This window comes from Bradysia coprophila, unplaced genomic scaffold (assembly GCF_014529535.1).
Source record: "Bradysia coprophila strain Holo2 unplaced genomic scaffold, BU_Bcop_v1 contig_94, whole genome shotgun sequence".
Taxonomy (NCBI): Eukaryota; Metazoa; Arthropoda; class Insecta; order Diptera; family Sciaridae; genus Bradysia; species Bradysia coprophila.
Window position 1 is genome coordinate 9,846,710 of NW_023504022.1, and position 25,683 is coordinate 9,872,392.

Consider the following 25,683-nt stretch of genomic DNA (forward strand, 5'->3'; position numbering starts at 1 on the left):
TATATTGAATCTAATAATATTTTGAACGAACGATGACACTATGAATACTACTAAATCCGAAAATGTTGCCAGCGGCGCCTGCATACTCCTTCGTAATTAGACTAGAAAAATACTAGAGGTTAAAGTACTGGAAGTCATGAAAGCTGTTTTTCAAGCTATGCCGACATTAACGACCAGTACATAAATTCACCAATAAACCAATTTCCGGTTAGATCGTGACTTCAATTTATGTCAGTGGTTCTCTCTAAAGGATCTACTTACTTCGAACTTAGTCGAATTTAAAGGAGAAACAACCGTCTGCAACAGTATTTAAAGACTATTTGTAAACAAATTTGAGTGCAATCGTATAGCATGTGGGTGGTGAAACATCTTGAGGTGGTGCTCATGCTTGCATGGCTCAATGTATTGTAACCAAACAAACGAACAAATTTGAACTTAATACGACCCGCACAGCTTGAATATCTTATCTTTTGCTGTCTGGCCACTGATGCAATTTTCATATGAAAATAGTGATAAATAAAGGACAGTTTGTTTAAGCGAATTTTCTAAATTCCCATATAAAGCTTGCCCCCGACGGGAAAAAGTAAAATCGGCGCGTCTGATACTCACTTATTGATGAGTAAGTGGAACAACGTTTCAACTGAGGATGTCCTAAGAAGACTTATAAAATAGAAAATTTCAACAAGGGGAGGCTGTAATTTGCCCGATTTTCATTTATATTCAGACAATAGGACTTAAGCATCGCTCATTTGAAAGTGTTAGATTTAGTTCGCGTTGTTTAGTCTGACAAGGGACCTGACCCACCCAAATAAAATCTTTAATGATAAAAACCATCCAATTATAGTGATTGACATAAGTGCACAAGCTGTTTTGAAACTACTAACAGAAAGGTGTCTAATTGATTTTTTGAGATGATACCTACGGAAGCTGTAACATTCACTAAAATGATTGGAAAAGTCATTGTTATAGACCTTCGCTTACAATTTTGATCACAACCCAATATGTCATTCAGATAATAGATGTGTGGCGTCCACAACGTAAAACCCAAATATATCATTGTCTCACTCCACTCAATCACACCGTGCAACAAATCCAATTTTATCGCTTTGAAGTGACTCGCCTCGATTATTTATTTGTTTCTTTCCGAACATTTGCATCGTAATGATAATCTAAACCAAAAATGTGTCCCTCTTGAACAAAAATGAAAAAAATCATGAGACTTGTGAACTTGAATGAATCGAATGAAACGGAATAATTTTCAAAAAAAAATCATTGGCTGAAAATTTTGTAGTGTGATTCAGTAATGAATCACTTGAACATTACGTTTTACGTATATATATACTTGACGTAAGCAAGGTGAAGTTCATTCATGCATTGCACCTACTTACTTACTCTGGAGGGCAATTATTTTAATGACTTTTTTACCTCGTAGATTATACCACAAAGACTTGTTAGCCGGAGCACATCACTACAACTATGTAAAAGTTAATTTTCATCTCAATATTACTCTTTTATGTAACGTAAAATCGTTTTTTTTCTGTATCCATGTCGATAATACGTTTTTTTGTTGTGTTACATTTCGTTTTTTTTTTTTCGTTTTTAAACTTATACTTTACTTTATGTTCGCTGATTCGGATTGTTTTATTTTATTGTACAATCTTATTATAATTCCGGTTTGAGGAGTACGTTTTACATTCATGAAACTTTTTTGTGGAAATATTGAAGTATATACAGACTTATACGCCATGGTATATAACAATAATAATACGATGTATCGGTTCATATAATTGCTTGGTGGTCAACAATGTGAATGAATGTCTTTTGGTTAATTCATAAATTTTTCTGTTATTTTTTTCGTCTTCCACAATTTGTGGCCGAGTGAAGATTGGGTGCCGATACGTATTATACATATTACGTATGAATGTACATTAGTTGCATGAGCGACGCATTTAAATTTTAACATCTTGAAGAAAAAATGATGTTGTTGTATGATTAGTATACCTGCACACTGCACCATCATAATATTAATAATAAAATGGAAACGTATGTAAATTACGTGTGGATTTAAAATGTGTGGCGCTATCAGATTTAGTGATCTACGATTCTAATATCGTGCGTTGGCTTAACTCTGTATCTATTTCACAATACGTTTAGCATAAACAATAATTACAATACCCTGCAGTATATATAAGAAGCGATGTGAGTTGGAAACTGTTTGTTCTTGCTTAATCGTTCAAAGTAGGAGGAAAAATACAACAAAGCCAGTCACTGTCCCACTTTGACTTCAAACAGATGCGAAATTGAAGACAAACGTTCTCAATTTTGAATGTTTTGAAGGTTTTGAGCTATTCGGACACTAGGGTGCTGTTGACATATTGACGTCTATCTAATATTCCGATCAGGTCCAGGTTGGCCTGATTCTCTGAGCCTTTACCTGAAGACAATATTTCAATCTGAACTGTTTTTGATGAGGTCTTCTCACTTCAGGTTCAGATTAAGTTCAGACAGGAACTGCTTTCGGGAAAAGCTTTCCCTTATTCTATTGAATCTTTCCGGAATTTTCCTCAATTTTTCCAAAAAATATCTTGTTAATAAAGAAAAATATGGAAAAATTCAAGAAAATATTCTCCAAAAAATAGTCACTGAGTTTAGGTCGTCCTGAAAATTTCAAGTTGACTTGAGCATGACCTGAATTTAAAGTTTCGGAATCACGCAGTGAATATTTTCGATAAAACATTTTCTCATATTTTCATGAATTTTCCAAAAAAAAATGTTTTGTGAAAATTTGGAAAAGTGTATGTAGGTTCGAGAAAATTCATAAAAATATGGTAAAACATTTTCCCAATAACAGTACCTGAGTCTAAACCTGACCTGTTCCGAATATTATATTATCTGCAGTCTTTTAAGGCTATGAACAGTTCAGGTCAACTTGCATTTTACCTGAAACCTGATCTGACCTAAACCTCATTTGATAAATTTTGACCCGCCCTGAAATCTGAAATATTGTAATTAGGTCATCCTATCAGGTCAGGTTTCAGATTGAAATGCAAGTGTTCACGAATTTGTATGAAAATTTCTTAAAATTGAAGATCATTGCATAATAGCTTTCAAAAATTCAGATCAGGTCAGGTTTACTATCTCAAACGAATAAGATCTGATTGTCTATAAGATTTTTTTAACTATCGAAAGAAAACATTACCTTGAGGTTCCAGTTGTCCCCGTATGTTCCCCGTTCTGGGGACTCAATCGTTCAGCCTTAATATGATTATTGTTCACTGTTAAATCACCATTGGTTTTGATCAATTCCATACTAACGTCACACTTCTGTTTGTTATTGTCGTAAAACATACCACTAGAATTATCACAAAATTTCTTATTGTCGGCTAAATTGATCATACGATCACTCAACATTTTATCCAATGGATGTGAAAACAGTCCTTTTCGTTTGCCTTTGTTACGATGATTTGTTATCGTCGACGATTGATGATGATTTAGTTGATGCTGTGCATTCACTGAATTAGCAGTGTCTTCGATGGATGCTTCACCTGTAATAGAAAGAGGAAAGAAAATTAAATTTGATTGAGCAAAGCAGATGCGAAGCGGGAGTAATAGCACATTTCGTACCTAGGAATAAAAGTATTTTTTAGCGTGTGAGAAGTTTCCAGACAGAGCCGAAGGAGAGGTCTGGAATCGAATACGCTAAAAAAGACTTTTAGTCTGTGGTACGAATAGTATTTTTCATATTGGACGAAGAAAAAGTGCGACGAAGTCCTAGGTCCTACAGCCAGCTCAGAATAGTTAGAAATATTCATGCGACTCTCTGTTTTTCTTAGTTCCCCACGTTCCTCATATGTTAATGTTAGTATGAAACACACGTAGAGTGAGACAACGAGCGTAATGTCCACAGAGTGTCTGTGTGCAATACATTGATAGAAATGTGGAACTGTTGGAACTTAAAAAAACAACCAAACCCATGAATTTCTTGCTATCTAATCTGCGATTACTGCAGGTATGAAAAAGGTATTTACATAACAAGGGGAATAGTGGATTACGTCCTTGTTTAGAACTTTTTATTTTGCCAAGTGTGCGTTTGTAGCTCGAGTCGAAGACGAGGGATCCAGACCAACCACCACACAAGGCAAAGTACAAAATTCAAAATAATTACGTAAGTTATTTAACTTACTAAGCCGCCGGGAAATTAGTTTTAACGTTCATATCAATGAAGTAAGGACTCATATCCAGAGGGCCTAGTGAGGAAAGAGATTTTTGGATGAGCTATTGCAACCCGAGCCGACGGAACAAAAACACTTTCCCTGAGTTTATATACAAAACTTTTGAACCAGAGATCGATGACCGTTGATTTTTATACTTTGGCGGGGCAAAAGCTCAGAACGAAAGTGGCTATTTTCGCCCAGGACATGACAAATAAAATGAATTTGCATTTCCTGAAACATTTATTTAATTGCTGGTTCAAAAATTCAACCTTGTACTCTTAATAATGTCGCTGAAAACCACTCCATAATTTAAAGTGTATATAATATCGACACGCTCGATATTGCCGAGAGAATAGTGCGTGGGAATCGATTTCATATATTTATCGTTCAAATAAGAAGCGCAGAATAAAAAATATTATTATAAGTTACAAATAAACATACTATCCGTGTATGAGAGATATAAAGTAACCTCAAACCACAACGAGATTTAATATGTTGTGTGTGTGTTATAGAAAAGAAGAAAAAAAAATATCAAAAGCAGTAGATACACATTCGTCTTTAAAGAATGAATAAAAACGCGAGACATATCTTTCCAATCAAGTTTTACCTACTAAAAGGTCAAATCGCCATATCATATCACAAGGCATCACAAGTTGACGGATTTTTCTTTATTTTATTTTATTCCGTGCCGTCCACATTTTCCTACATTATGTGAGAACTTAGTCTCGGAACGTATCTAACAAAAATAAAAAATAAAAATAAATTAAATTGGATCGCTCGAGCTCGACGCGTAACTTATATTAACTTCTAACCAAAGATGTCAACCAGTTGTGTTCCTTTTTTTTCAAATTTATTTTCTTATCTTTGCCTCACATATGTTTGTTTTATAATTTCATTTCAGCTTTTTTTTGTCGTTCCGAACATATAAATATTTAATAAAAATTTATTTTCAAAGTTGTGTATATCAACAAAGTTTCATATGCATTACATTATTCATATTACAAAAATTGTTTTTTTTTCTTCTACTGATTTTTTTCTATTCGTAGATGCACATCTATTTATTTTATATATTTTAATCCGCGTGTTGTATATACACACGTACATAGTTCAGGAATGTGAAATCGTATTAATCGAGTATTTATGTAGGATTTATTCTCTTACTATGGGATGAGGTTTGTTTGTTTCGTTGTTGTTGTTGGTTTTTTTGTTTTGTGCTTTTTAGCTGGTTAGTTTTGTAAAATCTGTAAGTTTTCATAGAAAATTGTTGGTTTGACGTTTATGGAGCATTTTGAGGTTGAGGTCAATGATGTTTAGAATGCATATTATATAAATAAAAAAAAATTGAACGTGTATGACTTGGTTTGTTTAAAGTTGCATTAAGCAAATAGTATTTATAGTTTTATATTTTATGTGCATAAATTATCCGACCGAGTGTATACCCATTGCGAATTGGTCGGACGTTGAGATTTTTGTAATACATTTGAATGGAGCGTTACAGATGGCCATTATAGCGAGGAAAGAAAATACAGTTGTGTTGATATTACACAAGTTGTGAGTGGTATCAAAGTCAAGTAAATTTTCGACGCCTTCAGTACCGTTCCATAGCCTATTCTTGGAAATAAATTCTTAAAAATTCTGAAATAAAATCGAGAATTTTTAAAGAATTTTATGGAAAGAACAAATTTTCCTCTTGTCTCTTTTCACAATGTATTTACTCCGTCGAATGTGTCCCTCGCCCATAGGCTCGTATCCATCTTCCATCATTGGATTAGGATGTATGTACGCTATTTTACTCAACAACGTTTCATAGTATGAAATAATGTCCTATTTATCTCTATAGGGAACATTGCGCACTATACAAGGGAAGGAATTTGATATTTGGTATCCAGAGGAGTAAAAGTGTCCGAGGGCTTTAGCCCGAAGTACTTTTACTCATCGAGATACGAAATATCAAATTATTTCCCGAGTGTAGTATAACGTTTTATTGCCTATCCACCCGGAATATTGTTGTTACACGTACATTTCCCACCCGCGGAAAGCGGTCGTTACATGTGGGAACATTTTCATTACATCACAAGTGAAGGAATAGTCATATGAACATTCATTACATATCAGGAGATTTTCATTACATACCAGCAGAATTTCATTACTTATCAGCAAAAATGTATCACATGAAATATTTTTTAGCACTGAAATCGAAACAATGACTCGCGATGTTATTTTAGTTTTAATATCACAAACTTTGTCACTTGAATTAAGTGCACACATCTAGCAAATTCATGAAAAACTTTCGAAAAAAATGAAATAAAAAACACAAAAATAAGTGACGGCCATTTTGTCTATAGCCATAATTTCAATTTTTTCAACTTCGACAAACACCTATGGCCAAACAATTTTAATTTTTGCATTTTTCACGTATTTTCATAAACAATCAACACTTTTGTCTTTATTATCATGTATTCACTTCACTTCATAGCAAAATTTATTGTAACACCACCAAAATCGACAAATACTACGCAAAATATGAATCTAGCACTTCACAAAAACAAAACAGTCGAAGTAGTTTGTCAACATGTCATCAAAACAGTAGTGTTGCCAGTGATACTTTCGGGATAAATGTTATGAAGAAGTGTGAGCCGATTTCATGAGCAGACTAGATTCGTTTATAAACGTTTCAATGCAACAACAGATTGTAACAACAATATTCCGGGTGAATAGGCAATAAAACAGCATACATTGGATACTGCTTGTCAGTTCATTACACTCGGAATCAATTTTGTGAACTCGCGAACTCACAAGTGTGGTTTTAAGCAACAAGCTTTGGAAACGGTTATTTTGACTCGTGTAGTTGCATACCTCGCCTTCGACTCGGATATGCAAACTCTACACTTGTCAAAATAACCGTTTCCAAAGCTTGTTGCTAAAAACCACACTTGTGAGTTCGGCTCGTATCACAAAATTGTTCCCTCATGTAATGAACTACATCCGCAGCATCCAATGTAATTTACTATTCCTTTAAGAAGGAGGGAAAGACTTTTCACTGTGGACGGAAAGTAAAGGAAAATGATTTTACGTGTTACGGCAATGTAAATGGCGCTTTGCTGATATGAAATATATATTTACATTGCCTAATCACGTAAAGCACAGTCCGTACTTGAGTCCAAATTTTAATTGTACTATTACTGCCAACCCTATGCGAAAATTGATCATTACATAGCAATTTACCTCCTGCGAAAATGGTAGATGTGGAATATTCGGTCATTTTTCGTGTTTTTTTTTGTGAAATTCAACTTTTGCATGTGTCAGTAAAAGATTGGATGCTGTTACGTAATTCATTAATTCGGAAACAATTTTGTGATACTCGCAAACTCATTGATGTATCACAAAATTGTTACCTGACGAGTCTAGGGAGATTTGACATTGTGACAATTTTTTTTGTTCATCTTTGACTGTAAGTCATGGGTTTTATAAAAGAAAATACACCGTACGTAACACGTTCACTATGATTAAAAATGTATGGAAATGTGATGAAAAAACGTTAAATGTTAAAATTTTGTGCCCACGATAACTTGAGTAAATCTCAACCGATTTTCAAAAATCAGGTCAAGTTCAAAAATGGGTGGCATCGGTTCAACCATCTCGTAGTAGTTCTCGAAAGAAGCCTTTTCTGCTCTTTGTTAAAACAATCTGGAGTCTTGTTATTTGATTTTACCTTGTAAACAAAACCGAATAAACAGAACCAAAATTAAAGAGTTTGAAGTTTGCGGCCAGAATGAAGCGAGGGCCGCAATTCACACGAGTTTAAATTTTATTGAAAACATACGTCATTTTTTACTGGGGCATTTTATATACAAAGTTTCTAAGATTTTCAGTGAAACTAAACAGCATTATTGAATCATCAATGAGAGATTTATTAGACCGTTCTAGTAGTTCTTCTTCTAAATGCGTTTTTGTGGTCATCAACACACAAAGTTACATTTCATTGAAATAAATCAATAAATCATTGCCAATAAAAATACTATTGAGATTTGAGAAGCTCAGACAAACAGTCAAGGGATCTGACCCACCCAACAGGTGGGACCTAGTGTTTATGCCTTCGGCTTGGTACTAACCCTTCTCGAAGATAAACAAATTCTCCCACGAATGCGTAATGCAGTAATGCTTTAACACCGACACTAGGCAACTTTTTATAACACTAAAACTGTAAAAGGTCATCTCAGATCGAGGCTTATTACAAATATAACAATTGATGAAACTTGTGCTTCCTATGTGAAACTTTTTGGTCTGGGGCGTTGAACCCATTGAAATATAAGGTAGTAAGATATTTTAATCAAATAAGGGGTTATAATTTTGCCACAAAATTTGCCACGTCGAAAGCTAGTCTACCGAACACGATCATTTCATAAATCATGCGCATGCCCCACACAATTAAGTTTATATACAGGGCTTTTGAAAATCCGCTGGCTTCAGCATATAGAGCGTTATTCAGGTGAGAGGTATTTAAGAAAAAATTGTTTTTATAAACTTTACAATTTTTTTAAAAAATTGGTTGAACCTCGATATACAAGCACATTGAGTGTCAAATTAACAATAATCTGATTTTATAAGGATAAGAATATTGTTACAAATTTAGTTTTCACTTAGCGAATAATTGAATTATACAATTGATTGAATAACAAAATGCGATTGCGATTGGGCGATTGGTATTAATTCCATTAACCCAAAGTGTCTGTTCCAACGAACACAACAACAACAAAAAGTGATATTTATATTTCACTGCTACAATAACAAAGAATAGAATTAGCCAACAGAAATATAATAATAATAAAACATTTGAATAATATGTTGCCTTAAAATCACAAAATATGTTTTTGTTAACCATAATGATACTTCAACCATTTTTAATGGGTCGAGCGTGGGCAGTAATTTGTGTGGGGTAATATGAAAAGGTTTCTTGACTTTTGCCATTACCATCCATAATAACAATGACGCCAAATTCAGTTTGCTAAGAATTTATAATAATCAAAATAAATGAAAATTGTGATACATAATTATGTGACCTTTGTGTGTCGTTTCTGAAATAATTTTTAATAAATTTATAACAGCAAGATACGACAACAACGCACACACACACACACACATACCAAAGAATGACTTAAAAGTGAATGACAAACATTAATAACATATCTACATCGTACTTCCGGTACACATACTTTATTTATCGTACAGAAAAGTCATAAGAAATTTTCTATAATATTTCAGTCTATCCAGTAGTTATTTAGACGATTACATCACTCAACCTTAACAAGATCTCCTATAATAAAGATGTTTGATGACCGAAACCGATTAAATTTATTTTTTTATATTTTGCTTCCATTCACTTAACCTTTTTCTTCTCATATTTAGGGGCGTTGCATGTTCCACTATTTATTTTAAAATTGAAAAAAATGTCAAATTAAATGCTTTTTCCTTGATAAATTGCTTCTTTATGGTGATGGTCGAAGGAATTATTGGTGAAAATTTTTCGAAATCAATCACTGCTTCTACGAATTTAAGGAATTTCGGACGAAACCGAAACAGGTTGACATACCACACCATAAATCTCGGAACAACAGGTTATATTTACGTGAACCTAACCTAAAAAATAACCTTAATTGAGCTGTAACCTGGTAGGTTACCTGAAAAGTATGTCTGAAACACGAGATTGGAATGATTGGAAAAAAAAGTCAATAAAATTATCTGAATTGAAATGAACTTCTAAGTAATCTATTGTTCCACTGCAATCGGCTGGTCTGTTCCGTGCTTTGGTGACTCCTTTAACGGGTGATAAAATAGTTATTTTCTCAATTCAGAGACGAAAAGTAAAGCGTCCGTTGCCTTTATTCAGAAAAACAGATGAACGATATATATTGTCATACATAACCTACGGCAATAACGGTAAATAACTATTATGCCACCGAGGGATAAATGCTTTTTTGGGCAATTAAAGTGAAGATTTTCACTGGATGTCGAGTGGGACAATGAGTTATTTTTGGAAAAGGTCAATCTTGGTTTCAGGACCCAGATTTCCACAGAAAATTTTCTAAAATCTGTCGTTACTGCAAGAGGAAACTTCAACATCTCAGAAATTTTGCTTTAACATTGTCTATGGAACTTGCTGAGTTGAATCAACTGACTCCTAAAACCTCGCTTGGTTCTGGCCACAAACATCGGTCTTTTTGGGATTTCCTATTTCTCCTATCGGTAAACAAATAGCTATTATCACAACAAAAGCTAACGAAACTGTCACTTTTCGTCATTGAGTTGGGAAGGTTCGAATCATGAATAATTTTACTTAAGCCTGTCCTGAAGTCTGAAGATAATAAACACAGATGATTTTGTCACGCAATACAAACTGCTTCATTCGACCTAAGAAATGAGACGTCGAAGTGGTAAGCACATTTAGGGAAAAGCTTTCAAGAATTTTTCATTGCAATAACATTCTCCCTGATTTCATACACAAATGCATTCATTCCATTTGTATACATATCCATTTCGTGATAAAGTCATTTTATTACAGTTAAAAATTCCTTAAGTTAACTTAATTCACCGGTTCACAGCATGACCATAACCGAATGATCATTTTAAACATTTTTATTATCTACATTTCTGAGCTCAAAAATAATGTAAAATGGTAATCGTTTCACCGACAATAAAAAAAAAGTGAAGAAAAAAAAACCCAAGAAACAAACTAAAATCTTTATCGTACACCGTTTTGGTATTTTACATAGTAATTGACTCGATAAAGACATTATTATCTTTATCTTTTTTTTTAAAAGTCCAAGTTAGTGTACCATTTCGATGTATTATTACCATTTGTATGCATTCCAATAAATACAGTCAAGATTCAAGGAAAAATATATCAATTACATTAAAGTTCATTCAAATTCGAAGCAAAAGCTATACACTTTCATTAACGTGAACCTCGTGTGGAGCGCATTGCATAGTGTTTGAATTTATATATATGTGATCGAATAGAGGAGTCAGCCGCGTAGAGTAATATTAGTAAAGAGTTGGTGTTTGAGGATGAGGAAGAAGCACGAAAAAAAAGTATCACCACAAGTGCATACCATACCCGGTTTCGGCTACCTCACCTCCACACTACTTTAATCTGTACTGTGGCTTCATGTGTGTTAATATAACATTGTAGCAGAGTGTGATGTACATAATACAAAGCTGATCAAAGTATTTTCAGAATGAGTTTTTTTTCTTTCATTTTTCGTTTTAGTTTATCATTAGCATGGTGTTGGTTTCATACATTTTTATTTGTGTAACCACTGCATGTATATATATAATACATCTCTAGCTGTATGAAAAATTCCAATACAAAAATACGAAAATCATAGGATATCACTTCAAAAACTTCAATGTGTATAAGTTTTCATTCTTTTTTTTTTCCTTTTAATTTATTTTCGTCTTTAGAAGTCACATTCTCTACATAAGGTCATGCCATCCAAAGGTGAGGTCTTTTTTTACAATGAACGACAAACAATTGACGACGACATTTTTATACCTACAAGTTATCTTTGGTTCAACGTTCGACATTCGGAAAGAATTATTTATTTTTTATTTTATTTTTAGCTTCGGTTGTTTGATTTTCTTCAGGTGTAGAGTAATGTTTTTTTGTTGATGCAGTTGTACGTTTTGCTGCGTTCACTTGAGATTAGAACGAAATAATGGATAGTGCTATGTCATCAAGTTTTATCTGTTGTCAGACAACGACGACAAAAATAAGCAATGAGGACCAGCTTTTTGACCTGATTATAGCAAAATTTCTGCTACTGAAACTAATGAAGAAAAAGATTTTGTGTCATTTTGATGAAAATGCTTAGACTCACTTGAAGAGTTTCATGCACAAACGAGACATGACACATTAGCGACTTATAAGAAAATTGAAATGTCGTTCCGTGTCGATTAGGGTAACGATGTTTTTTTTTTGTTATCCCAATAGTTATTTACATGACAAGGGATAGGAAGATGAAAAGTCGAGTTTTCGTGTGAAGTCATACTTTTCATTTTTATCCCGAGTTTTGTAATTGATTTTACACGCTACATGCGTCGAAAACCGTACTTTTCAAGCACTTCTTTTGACGCCCTGAGCATGTTAAATCCTAAACTCGGGATAAAAAGATGAAAAGTCTCGTTTTCACGTGTTTATTGAACTCGGCTTCGCCTCGGATAAACAAAATTCAGAAGAAAATTCTAGTTTTCATTTTTTATCCCTTGTTTTGTAAAAACTTTTATTGACATGGTCAATGAATTTAAAATGGAACAAATCAATAAAATTTCATTTTTCTTATAATTCGCTAATATTACACGTTTCGGTTCTGCATATAACACTTTACTTATGCTTGTCGTCTGTAAAAACATTATTGTTTCTTTCAACATTTTATTGAATAGAAGATCGACATTCGTCACTAATTTAGCCATTTAGCAATATCTTATGACACAGTCAAAATCTAATCTCGTAAATGATCTTTGAAATAAAAAACTGTTTTTGAAAACATCACATCCTTGTTGAAAAGTGGTTTTCAATAAATCTTAGACCGAATCTCTGAAATATATTCCTTCTACTAATCAGCAAAATAATATGAATACAAAGAACCTGAAGAGAGGAGAAGAAAAAAAACCGAATCTTCAATCTTCAAACAAAAGTTCAATCATTTTTCTGAGAATTTCGAAACTCAGGTTCATAATCTACAGTCAAAGTGATGTTGTTTTTTTTATCATCTTCGTACATTGTAACAGCTTAGCATCAAAGAAACGATTTTTGCTGTTTACCTAAAAAAAATACGAAGACGAAGTGCATCATTCATTTTCGTTAACGATTTAAACACAAAATGACCCATGATCTGTCTACACTCCAGATGTATATTTCATTCTTTTTGTCCACTTAAAAGCGGTTTATTTCGTGCCTCGTCGGGTCAAAGATTATTTCAGACAATTTTGTACCTGACACAATGTTATACCGTGCTATATAGAAACGTGGGTAGACTATAAGTTGAGTAAATAATATTCATTTCTGTGTAAGAAAACTGTTGACTGTGGTGTAAAAATGTGATTTGAGTCAAGGTAACGAAAAATCTTAATAAATATTATCATTGTTAGAGGAAAGAATGAATGCATTAACTTTAATATATAATAATAAATCGTCATTGCGAAATTGGTATTTTGTTTAGCTCCAAGTGGTTTCACACATAACAACAGCATGCAGATCACAAGTCAAGCGGAACTAATAGAATAATTCCACCAAAGAATGCTGTTTTGTCATATACCAGTAAACGACTACTCTGGGTTTTGTTCACTCAAAAATCCACTCTGACATGCACTCAATCCGATCCATTCCACAGCGAATAAACGAATGAGGAAAATTTTTTCAATTTAATAAAACATTCGGTCACGGAAAGCAAAATTGATTGACAAATAAATGTGACACATGTTTGCTCACCTTGAAAACCCAATTACCTTATACCGTCTGAATACACCAGAATATTTATTATCCATAATACCATAATAATATCCATCTTTCAAAGCGTCAGTTTGCTAAAAAAAAAACGCGAAAGCAAAATAGTTTGAAAATTAAAACAAGTGGTTTGTGTTATTGATGGCATCGTTAACTGTTGGCAGATAAAGTATGATTGTGCAAATTGTCATTCATCTTCAGTGGAATTTTGTAAAAATGTGCAGGCGTCGACGGAAGCAAGAATTTTTGATAAATTAGGAAAAAGGTTAAATAGTTTTGTCTTAAAGCTTTTAACGAAATTTTTCGAGAAAATGTGATCCGAGTCTGCTACATAGAGGAAGCTTAATTGCTCCGGTCGAGCCCGCATAGGACTACGTAGCATTTAATTGGTGCTGCAGAGATTTCGCTCATTAAAACACTTTTTTGGTATGTGTCTGTATGTCTTGCATTCATCGATATTTCGTTGCAATTCGAAAGTTCTCTTTACTTGTCACATACGGCTATTCATCTGTTATCGATAACGACGACAAAAAAAATGACAAGTTCTGGGTATGGTCAGTTATATAGTAAAATGTAAGTTAAAACAATTGAAGTACAAGATTTGAAATCGATTAACGATTAAAAACCGATTAAAAATAACTTGATAGATGGAAGTAATAGACCCGATGATAATACTGGTCAGAGATGCTTGCCGTCTGTAACAGGTTAAATATGTCAGGGAATTTAGACATGAATTTGCTTCAGCTGTTTTTCAGATGGTCCACTCCACTCATACAAGAACTTACACTTGTTTATACGGATGAAATAGCTACACTGCTACACGTACGCGCGTTATAGTGGTAAATAGTATAGAGATGAGTAGCAGTTTTGTTCGTTTGAAAACCAGCTGAAGCAAATTTTCGTCTAAAATTCACTGACGTCCACTGTAATTTGGTTTTTTCAAAAGTTCGATCACAATTTGGAATAAAAGAAACAAAATGTGAAATGAACAAATTAGATGGAAATTAGAAATGAACAATTAGATGGAAACAGTGTTGGGTTTCGTAAAAATAGGCATTTCGTATTGGTAGTTTATAAGTTACGTTACACAAAAATCAGGATTCTCGAAAATATTGAAATTTTTCTTGAGCACAATAGGCCTAATACCCACATCCTAAAGTACTGTCCTAAAGTCACAAAATTACGAGATACGACACACCCATTTTTCAATTGAAATTCAACACTTTGATTGAGTAACGATATTGTCTGATATCAGAAGTTTATCGACCATCTTTCAACTCTGGAAACGATTCACGTTATATTTTACATGAACTGAGTACGAACCTTTATTTCTTACATTGGACGTTACCATTTAGCATGTCACTCGGTCAAACCACAATCCATACCACAGTCATACATTCGGATTAGAAATATCATTCATCCGGATGTCTGTCACGCTTTACGCTGACATTCAAATAATTTGATTAAAAGAAAATCGGTGAAATCAAAGTTTTACCGAAGGCATTCGTAACGTTTTAATTGCATTTTGAAAAGAGGCCTCGCGTATTAACGATCGCATTACATTGATCCTGGTCGAGCGAAGAATTTGTGTTTGAATTTATTCTAACATTTTAAATCGAATATTTTTACTTATTTATTTAGATCTCTTTTTTTGTTTTCAAATTCTCCGTTTCGGATAAATATTTCTTATATCCACCATCTGCTATATATGCTTAAAATAACATAATAAAGTAGTTGAAGAGAATAAGCGAAGAAAATATTGTATAAAAGAAATATACTTCAAAGATAATCACGTGTGTTTTGTGTTGTTTTTGTAAGCTGAAAACGGCTATATTGTGGTGGTAATATAAGTAACACACCAACAATATAATACATTTTTTTTCGGTATACACAACAAACCAGCAACAACACTTAATCAACCAATTCATTGAAACGGTAGCCTTTTACCAGTTGATGTGCTTCACATCACTCTGCTGGTAAATATAAATCTTAACAAAAATTAATTGACGTTCAACAATTTACAGTTTAAATGATTCTAATATTCATGCATTATGAATTTATGATTTGTTTGAATTTATTGTATATAAAATGTTTCGATTGCTATTATACAGCAATATGCAGAGAGCTGTGCACAGCGAAAAGGCATCGAATCAGCACTAAATTTCCTCATGCAGAAAAAGTAATTAATGTGATTTAGAAGGTAAATTGAATTGGTTTTCAAAAATATTTTTAAGATGAAAAACTGTTAAATGTAATACCTCCGCCAGTCTGCCAAGCCAGTCAGAGTGTATGCATACAGTGAGAATTGATTTATCTTTTAATTCTTTCAGTAGAAATTGAATTCAATCAAATGAAATCAAACGGTTTTTTGTTTTCAAAATGTTCAACAACTTTCGAAACACTGTTAAAAGGTCATAAATTCGATTCGTCATATCAACAATTTATTTACGCATGTCCATGATGGTAAAAGATAAAATGCAAGAAACCATATGTTTGATGTGCGATTCTTATGATTTTGGAAAAAGAAAATTTGAATTTCTTGTTTGTAATGTATACTGTTCGGTGGTGATTGAGTTTTCATTAAGATACTTGGATACAGCACCAGAAGAAATTTTGATTCATAACGTATGCACTCACCAAAGAACGGAGGTTTTTTCTTCTTCAAAAAGCGTGTGGAAGTGTGAGGGGGCAAAGATAGATTTTACAAAATTAAAAAAAAACTTTTTCTTGCAAAGTTAATACTTCGATGCTGGGCCTACGTTTTACAGATGTTGGCATAAATTTTGTTGGAAGGTGCATCGAGCTTTTCGAAATTTGTATTATTCGTCATCATGGACCAAATGTGTCCACCTTTTTATTTAAATGTTTTTAAATCGTTCTCGCTCCACGGATCTAAAAAGCGTTCTCAAGAAAGTCGAGGATAATATTTTTGAAAGCTTCTTGTGTTACATTTTGTAAAAGGAATCGTAAGCTCCGTGCGTTTGTAAAATGAAGCATATGCTCCTTGTGGCCCATATTGTCATAGGAATCGTAAGCTCTGTGTTACATTTTGTAAAAGGTAAAAGTAATCGTAAGCTCCTTGTGTAACATTTTGTAAAAGGAATCGCAAGCTCCATGTGATACCTTTTGTCAAAGGAATATTCAGCTCCGTCCTCCGTGCAAAACATTTTTTAAAGGGACATTTTGAAAAAGTAAACGTAAACTCCTTGTAATCCATTTTGTAAAAGGAAGCCTAAGCTCTTTGTGTTATATCTTTTTTAGCGTGAGTACTTTATGAAATGTCCCTTTCTCATGTCGTACCTAGAGATTTCTAAGTCCTTTCCTTATTCGCCGTTTCTGTCGTTTGCGTTTCGTTTTATTTTGATCACATCTACTAGCACATCAATCTCTTGAATTATATCCCATTTATCTAATCTAATCAATGCAATATTCCAGTTTTCTTGGACAATTAATCTGAAAGCCTACCTAAATCCATGAATTCATCATTTACCTACCATACACGATTCAAATTTGAACTGAACATTTTGTGCGAGTTTGACAAGTTTGAAAATTGTCCACAGTAGTGGAATAATATAATTTATCGCAAAAAGAACTCGCTTCTGCAATAACGACATTATACCCATAATTATACGATGCCGCTCATAAGCAATGTGATGAATAACAAGTGAACTTTACGGCTGAACTATAAGGAATTTGCATAGTCAGCGTCAAGTGGAATTTTTTTTTCCTTTGCGGTATAAAAATGGTCTTCGTTCGTCTAGCGCATTGCAGCGTCTTCAGAACTTTAAAATAAATTGCACCTCAACTGACTTGATTTTATATCACAAGAAATTCGAAAGATTAACAGACAACACCGTGCATGGCAGCCTTAAATTAAAGTGCAAAAGTTCAACTATATTTACAGTGCTTAGCTCATATATACTTATAATTGAAATATGTGCATGTGCAAGGCATTCAACTATGTATAAATATCTAAATATTCAATTTTTTCAGAAGTTGCCCCCATCTCACATTGACATTCTCTTTCAATGTTACTAATTTATTGTCGACCTTGAACTCCACATATATATTTAGCATCATAAAATAAAACATTTTCATTTAATATACGCTCACAGCAGCCAGCGGTGCAGTTCAATTTAAAATAAGAAATAATAATCAATCAAATATGATTTTTATGACTATGTTGGCATCCGTACACACTATAGTGTGAGCATCGTAAATTAATTAGAATTATTATGCACCACTGCGTGCATAGATGCAACTTTTCGTTTATAATGCATACATTAATCGAGATGCCCATTGCAACATAGTTGTATCGAATTAAAAGAAAGAAAAAAAAAACGGGGGGAGACAGCTTAAATGACTTATTAATCAAAATTTGTATATTATACGATCGGTGTAAAATGTGGTATAATGATCTATCCACCGGGAATGAAAATAAATGAACCAAAGATATACGATTACGCTTTCGTTATAAAGTCGAAAAGGTGTTGTAATTATTTGTGAGCGTACACACTGCATCAGCATACTGTTGATGCACAAGTAAAGCGATAAAGATGCAAATAGATATGACGTTCGTTGTTTATTTTATAGGCAAACCGATGGACCGATATGTGCGCAGGAGAAAAAAACAATGTTGATGCAAAACTATAGTGACACATTAATTTAATGCTTCGGGTCTTTTTAGGCATCTATTTTATAAGCGTTTCGTGTTGCCGCAATTCTGATTGTTTGAATACCTGATTCAAAGTAATAATCTATTATCTGATCATTGATTGCGTATTTATGGATTTGACCTCCGCCCGTTAATAATAATTTTGTGAGGAATATATAATAAATTCGACAAATTTGTAAAACTTCCGTACTGACTTAACAGGGTGGTTGAAGAGTGATTAGCAGTTTTTCTCCACGAAACAAAAAAGAATCTCAATTTATTACAGAATTTTTCAAAACAAAAGCAAAGATGACAGTTCAGAGCAGAAAATCTCTATTTTCTTCACTGTCAAAACAAAAGAGGAGAAAATGGACATTTTCTTTACAGAACTGTCATCAACAGAAGGTGATTTTCTCAATGCCTTTTTTAATGGAGAAAATAAGGCTAATCACACCTCGCATATACGAAAACGGTTTTTCTCAACGCAGGCGTGAAAATAGTCATGTTCTACCTTTCTTTGAAAGTTTGAAGCCTTTGTTGCGAAAATCGTGTTTGACTACACGCTCGCAATCCAATTTCCAACTTTTTTTTCCCTCGTTGAATAAAAAACTGTTGCTAGCATTGGTTTCTCCTTTACAACTTTCTAAACAACGAATTGACTGACCACTGGAATGGCAACGTTCACCCTGTACGTCATGAATATTTAGCTTACTGTCTTGAAGGTATACGCAGTGACAACTGGTGTGGTATTTATATCGGTACAAGTGTTTTTATGCAAAATAAACTTGTTTCAGTTCTCTCAAATAAAATCCTTGATATTCAATTCAGATCATGTTTTCATGAATTTGTAAAAATACGAAAATTAATTGAAAAAAGATTTTTTTTAATGAAATGTTAAGATTTTGAATAACTGGTTTTTAATTACGATATCAGAATTAATTGGCCAATTAACTGAAATCTATACCATCAGTCAAAACTGTAAAGGCGCAGAACTTTGAAACTATTTTTTTTGCAAGAATTTGTCTGGGATATTTATGAGGAAGCAAAAGAATCATTGACAGAAATTTACAACCTAATTTTCTTCTTGATATTTTGCTTTTTAAAAGAAAATTAGCTAGAGGTAGGGCCTATTTTCGAGAAATCGATGTCTTGAAATTTTTCGATTTTCTTAAAATTTTACATGAGTTGCTCCAATTTTTTGATTTTTTTTTCGAGAAAATTGAGAAATTAACGAAAGTTTTCATGAAATTTCGAGACGCCAGTCAGTTATAAAGTTTGCTGTTGACAATAAAAATTTTCTCGTTTTTCAATTACACCTACTCCTATTCCTACTTATTCCTATTCCTACTTAGATTGTCAGGTATTATAATGAACTTGTATAAACAGCTTCATCGAATTATAAAAAAAATGTAGTTTCATTAATTTACCTCCGTCTCGAATAGGCCTATTAGTTTTTTTTTATTTTAGACTATAAAGAAAGCTTCTACGTACATGGAGCAAAATCAATGAAATTTCATTTTTCTTATAATTCGCCAATATGACATGTCCTGCTTTTGCATTTAATTCATATGTTACAAAGACTGTAATCGTTAATCTTTAATTTTCTAAATTTCATGAGTTTTTGCGATTTTCCAGATTTTTAAAAATCACGAAAATTCATGAAAATTCGCGAAACCGTACGTTTTCACGATTACAGGCTCTAATATGTTATCAACATGAACTAAATCTATTCTAACAAACATTGGTCGATGAATTTAATGAAGTAAAAGGATGCATTTTAAAGTAGGTTAAACAATAGATGTAATAGATTGATAATAATGTCGCCTAAAAATCTTCATTTTAAAAAGTAATTTTGGTGTTTAAGATCTCTGTTCCGTCATTGAAAGTTCCTTTGTCAGGTAAAATATCTCTATAATCACAATAAAATCAACACACCAAACAACCGCAATAACCATCAGCTTTGAATTCCACTTAAATTCAAATCACCTCCAAATGAACTCTCTGCAGCTAAATTGTTGTCTATATTCAAAGCACATATTTAATAGAATACCATCCTATATCGTCACAATAAATACAGAATTTAAATTCATAAATTAAGCATACTTTTCGAATTGAATAACTAAAAGTGTAATGTCGCATTGTATGTACACACAGAGTACATTTAAAAAAAGAAGAGAATTTCAAATTTACATATTATTGAGCATTTTTATGCCTCACCTCTTCAGCATTACAATTGATCTTTTGTGTTAACCTTTTGCGTTTACTTGTGATCTTTTACCATAAATAACTTTTATGTGTGGTGTGTGGATACTGGTATGGAGTATATGTGGTACTTGATTTGGTACTCTGTTTCATCTATTAATATTTGTCACCATTGTTTGTTTGAAAACAAAAATTAGTTCTCCTTTTGTATAGTGTCGATACATTTGGTTTTTTGTTTCTGTTGGTTTTTTTAATATCCGAGGAAAAAAATCTTCTTCTTTCTTTACTTTTTTGTTGACTAAACAAATGGCACTTTCATGCTAACAAACCAACAAAAAATAAAAATTGAAAAAAAAAACTGTGAGTGTTTCTATTTACAGTAATTAGTATTTTCATTGCAATCGATTTATTTATTCAGGTAACGTTGAATTGATGCTGCTCTTAATTCACATGAAATTTATTAATGAATTTGTCACATTAGTAAACTTTCGACATCGGTGACTGTTAATTTTCTTTTCTGCTTCTTACAAAAACTATAACTGCCACAAATGCTAATTAAATGGAGTAGGTCAGCTAAGAACTGATAAAAATCATTCAATTTTGAATGCCGATTTCGTCTTCAATAAATTGGAACGTTTGACAGTCGCTTCTAATTTGTTAAGTTATTTTTCTTTGATGACAGTTTAGTCATCCTACCAATAAGATTTTCTGTTCAGTATGTTTTTCGAGTATTCTGATCAGCACCTTTTGATTCCACAGTTAAAAAATGAGATTTAAATTTAAAGGTCCAAATGGGATTACTTCCGCCTAGGAATTGGAAAAATATAATTCCATCAGGGATTACCATAGAAAACAGACATTTTGAAGACGACTAGTGAGTTTCAAACTGGGGATTCTGCCATCTTGCAATTTTCGTATATAAATATTTTGAGGGATTTTTTTGAAAGTGGACCAGGCTCCGTCGGAGCTATTTTTTGAGGCGGTTTGTTCATATGCCCAGATAGCCCTTGGTCCCAATAGTCCAAAACCGCAGTCGTTTAATTTTCATGTTTGCGTCTTGGCTGGTGGTGAAGGTGCAAAAGTCGAAAAAGGGTGTTTTTTATACGTGATTTACTGCCGCTGCAGACGATGGACACACATGTGTGGCGGCTCGTTGGATAAGTAATGTCCAGGAGACCCGGGGCAAAGACAGATATCAAATGTGTACTCAAGCACTATTCAAAAATAACAAAAAGTATGTATCAGTCAAAGGCCGGAAATTTTGATGAGCTTTATTAGGTGATATTTTGTACCTGGTGACTGTTGTTGTACAGATCAGTGGTTGCCCTGATAGAGGCTTAACCCAGCTCTACAATTATACCTCAATTGCCATAAACCATAAACCATAAACCATAAACATTCTCCAGGTGCGAGATATCACCTTTTGAAGTTCATCAAAATTTACGGCCTTTGACTGACACAATATTTTTGTTATTTTCGAACAATGGCACATGTAAGATATCTATGCTTGCCCCGGTTCTCCTGGACAGTACCTATCCAACGATCCGCCACACATGTGTGTCCATTGTCTGTAGCGGCAGTAAATCACGTAAAAAAACACACTTTTTTCGACTTTTGCACCTTCACCACCAGCCAAGACGAAAATATGAAAATTAAACGACAGCGGTTTTGGACTATTGGGGCCAAGGGCTATCTAGGCATATAAACAAACCGCCGCGAAAAATAGCTCCGACGGAGGCTGGTCCACTTTCAAAAAAATCCCTCATTTTAATTTAAGAATTAATTTCCTTGTACCAACGGTTCAAAATTAACCAAGCTGGAATTAGAACGAATTTTAGCAGTGGCAAGATCGTGGACTGGAGTGCTGGAAGACTCGTATCGGGTTAAAATCTCGTCAGGTAAATAAAAGTAACGAGAGAAGTAATTTCCAATCTCGTATCAAGATGAGTAAAATTATCCGAGGGCTTCAGCCATTCTTAAGATATGTGTGACGTTCTTGAAGCTCTGAAGATATACTAAAGCAAATATCTTTAGGGCGAACATTCGTAATGGCAGGTAAGTAAATTTCAAGGTTTCTTTGACTTAGCTTCTGAAAAGACTGACATTTTATTGATATTTCGTATAGTGATTTCAACCTTCTTAACCTCTCTCCATTACTACTGAATTTTCTGATTACTGCGTTACGCTGATCCACATTTTTGGCTTAAATTTATTCAAAGAATTGAATGTCAAACACGTTAAACGTTAAACGTCTTTCAGCTAACACATTCCACACTTCTAATTAGCTACCTCCAATTCTGATTTCAAATTTCAAAGTTTAACAGTTACTTCCATTTGGTACGTTTATTCATGGTATACATCGAAATGTTAGAATAGTTAAATGCCATTCCCATTTATTTCAATATTATACTTCCGTCATAAATATCGTTATTTATGATTATCGTTGATCGAAAGAACCATCTCTGAAATCGAAAATATTTCCACAATCTATGAGAAAAGGTATACCTGCTGTGTGTCATTATTCAATATCCATTAAGGTTTGATGTGTTTATCAAACTAACGATAGAGAGAAAAAAAAATCATCAATAAATAAGCAAACAATTATTCACAACACGTACACAGCCAATTTAAAAGCCTTCAATTCGGTTATAGTACTGTAAAAATGGTTGATTATGACATCTTCATTTTCATGACTCCCGCAATCACCATACGCTCCGTTAAAATACCGAAATGAGGCAATAACGCACCATAATCAAATTGGAAGATATTTCAGATTTGTTTTTTTCTCCTCTTCTCAGGTTCTTTTTTATTGTTATTTATCCCTGATGGGTATACGCATTTTATTGTTATTTCTTTATTAAAAAGGTCTTACTCTTGGTAACACGAAAATATACGGTGTTGTTGTTGCTGGTGCTCATTTTATAGGCAACTAACTCGGGTTGATCCGAAATGAAAGGAAGAGAAGAAAAAAAAACGAATGTTTTATGTTTAATTATTGTCATATTGACCTCAACAACATTAAATAAGATTTTATTAGAGTCAATAAAATCTTCAGATATCTTAATGATTTTAAATCGTTTATTATAACGCCTTATTTATTACTTTGTGTTATGTACAATAACATTCACCCGAGTCAGCATTACAAATACATAAATGTATAAATAATAAATAAATAAATGAAAACAACCAGTCACTAAAAAAATTAATTCAGAAAAAAAGGAACCGAAGCTTATAATAATGTGGTTCTTATCGTTTTTGTTTACGTTTTTTTTTTCGTTCCGGAATTCAGGTTTAACATCAGTGAAGGCTTTATAGATTGTCAACTCTGGTATATATGTTTTCGATTTTAGTTTGGTAAAAATTATTGTCAAATTATTCAAATCGTGCATAAATAAACGAAATTATATCACCAAACATCTGTAAATAAATTAGACACAAGTTGCAATCATAAATGATTTTATTGACTAAATACATCGGAGACTGGTTTCAAAATCTCTGATTAATTTGTGATTTTGATTCGCTTCCGGTAAATTTTACCACTTTAAATAATTTGTCCATATAATCTTAGTGTCTGTCTTCAAGAACCTAAGTTTGGAACATTATGTTTCTTCTTCAGAAATGTACTTAAAACAGAAGCTTCAGGAAGTTGAGTTTTACAGGGGACGTCAGCGAAATTTAGACATGATTTAGCTTTAGACGCGTTTTTCATCATGATTTATTCATACAAACGAAACTCCTCGTACGTCTTCATGCGTTTTTACCATTACCACACGCATGCTTGTAGCTATTTCAGCAGTATAAGAACTTTTGTTTGTATGACCGGACGAGCTGTAAAACAGCTGAAGAACATGTCTAAATTTCACTGAAGTCCTCTGTAAGACTTCAAATAAGTTTTTCTGGACGTTTTACCGTAATATTCTCAACGAAACACTTGGAAAGTTAGCGATGTTAAGAAAATGAAACTGCGTCTGTCACTACTTCATCTAATCTCTTGCTCATCAAACATTAACAGAAGTTCATTTAAAGCTTATTTATGTAGTTAATAGCGAAAAAGGAAGTTCCTTTAAGGAACCAGCACTTGGGCTATGTGCTTGTGTCAGTCCGTTCGCTTTGCGTTGTTCGAGACTTTCAGTTAGCCCGTTTGATTAAAAGCGAAAATGTGCGTAAGAAAACGGAATTTTTCTATACATTTTTGGCGAGCGGAGCTGTTTTTTATGACACAAGCGCCTGTACTAAGAAGAGCCATAGCACAGCCCTAAATACTGCGTGAATCAGCGTAGTTTCATATTTTTAAAGTCGCTATAATCAAAGATTAAAAACCAAATTTCAGATTTTGGAACAGGTCTAAACGAGCGTCTTAAAGATTATGGTTATGGCAAAAATTTTCATTTGTTGGACCAGAAAACGTGGGTTTTTCTGAAACATTTTCGGGTTTTCGAAAAATAATTTTTCTTGTATGTCTTGGCCGACGGTTTAAAGTATTTCGCCTTTTTGCCAACTCACGAGACTGACACTTAGTCAGATTAATATCCCATATTTGAATCTATCAAAACATTTCAGAATGAAAGTGAGTATTACTCCCTCAGTATACTAATTGAATCAGAGCCTGACATTGAGGATTATTTCACTAAATTTCACCAATTCAGTTAAGAACGAATTAGGAACGAGATTAATAATGCAAGTACTGACCACTGCGCCTCTGCTAAATGTTATGGTTTAAGTTCTTTTAATGCGACTGATCTTTTTCCAGATAATTAAGAAAAAACGGTTGAGATAAATCGATGTTAAGTAGTCATAGTCCGTCATAATACTAAAAGAAGGAAATGAAATTGTATTTATTGTTGTCAAAGATCTGTCTGATCAAAGAATCAAAGATCAAAAGGATGCATTTACTTGCAAATCTTTTATTGGTAATTTTGTGTCTGTCTCATCCATCCACGTAATGTTTTTATTTTACATAAATTATTTACCGAACGAACGTTTAAAATGAACGTTTGCAGGTTGGTGAATTTCGAAAAAAAAATAATTAATTATTCCAGTCATGAAACTTTTGTGTCTGGAAATCTCTTAAAACTGATTTGTAGGATTTGTTTTTATTTATAAACTGAAAA

General features: G+C 33.2%; 1 protein-coding gene across 2 annotated transcripts in view; it reads right to left on the reverse strand.

The window, feature by feature from the left end:
- LOC119085373 (transcription factor mef2A) overlaps positions 1 to 25,683 on the reverse strand; it is a 59,844-nt gene that overhangs the window by 12,994 nt on the left and 21,167 nt on the right. For both annotated transcript variants that reach the window (XM_037195756.1, XM_037195755.1), the window contains exon 2: positions 3,200 to 3,545. In XM_037195756.1, coding sequence (XP_037051651.1) covers positions 3,200 to 3,545 — 346 coding nt within the window. The remainder of the gene's footprint in view (positions 1 to 3,199; positions 3,546 to 25,683) is intronic.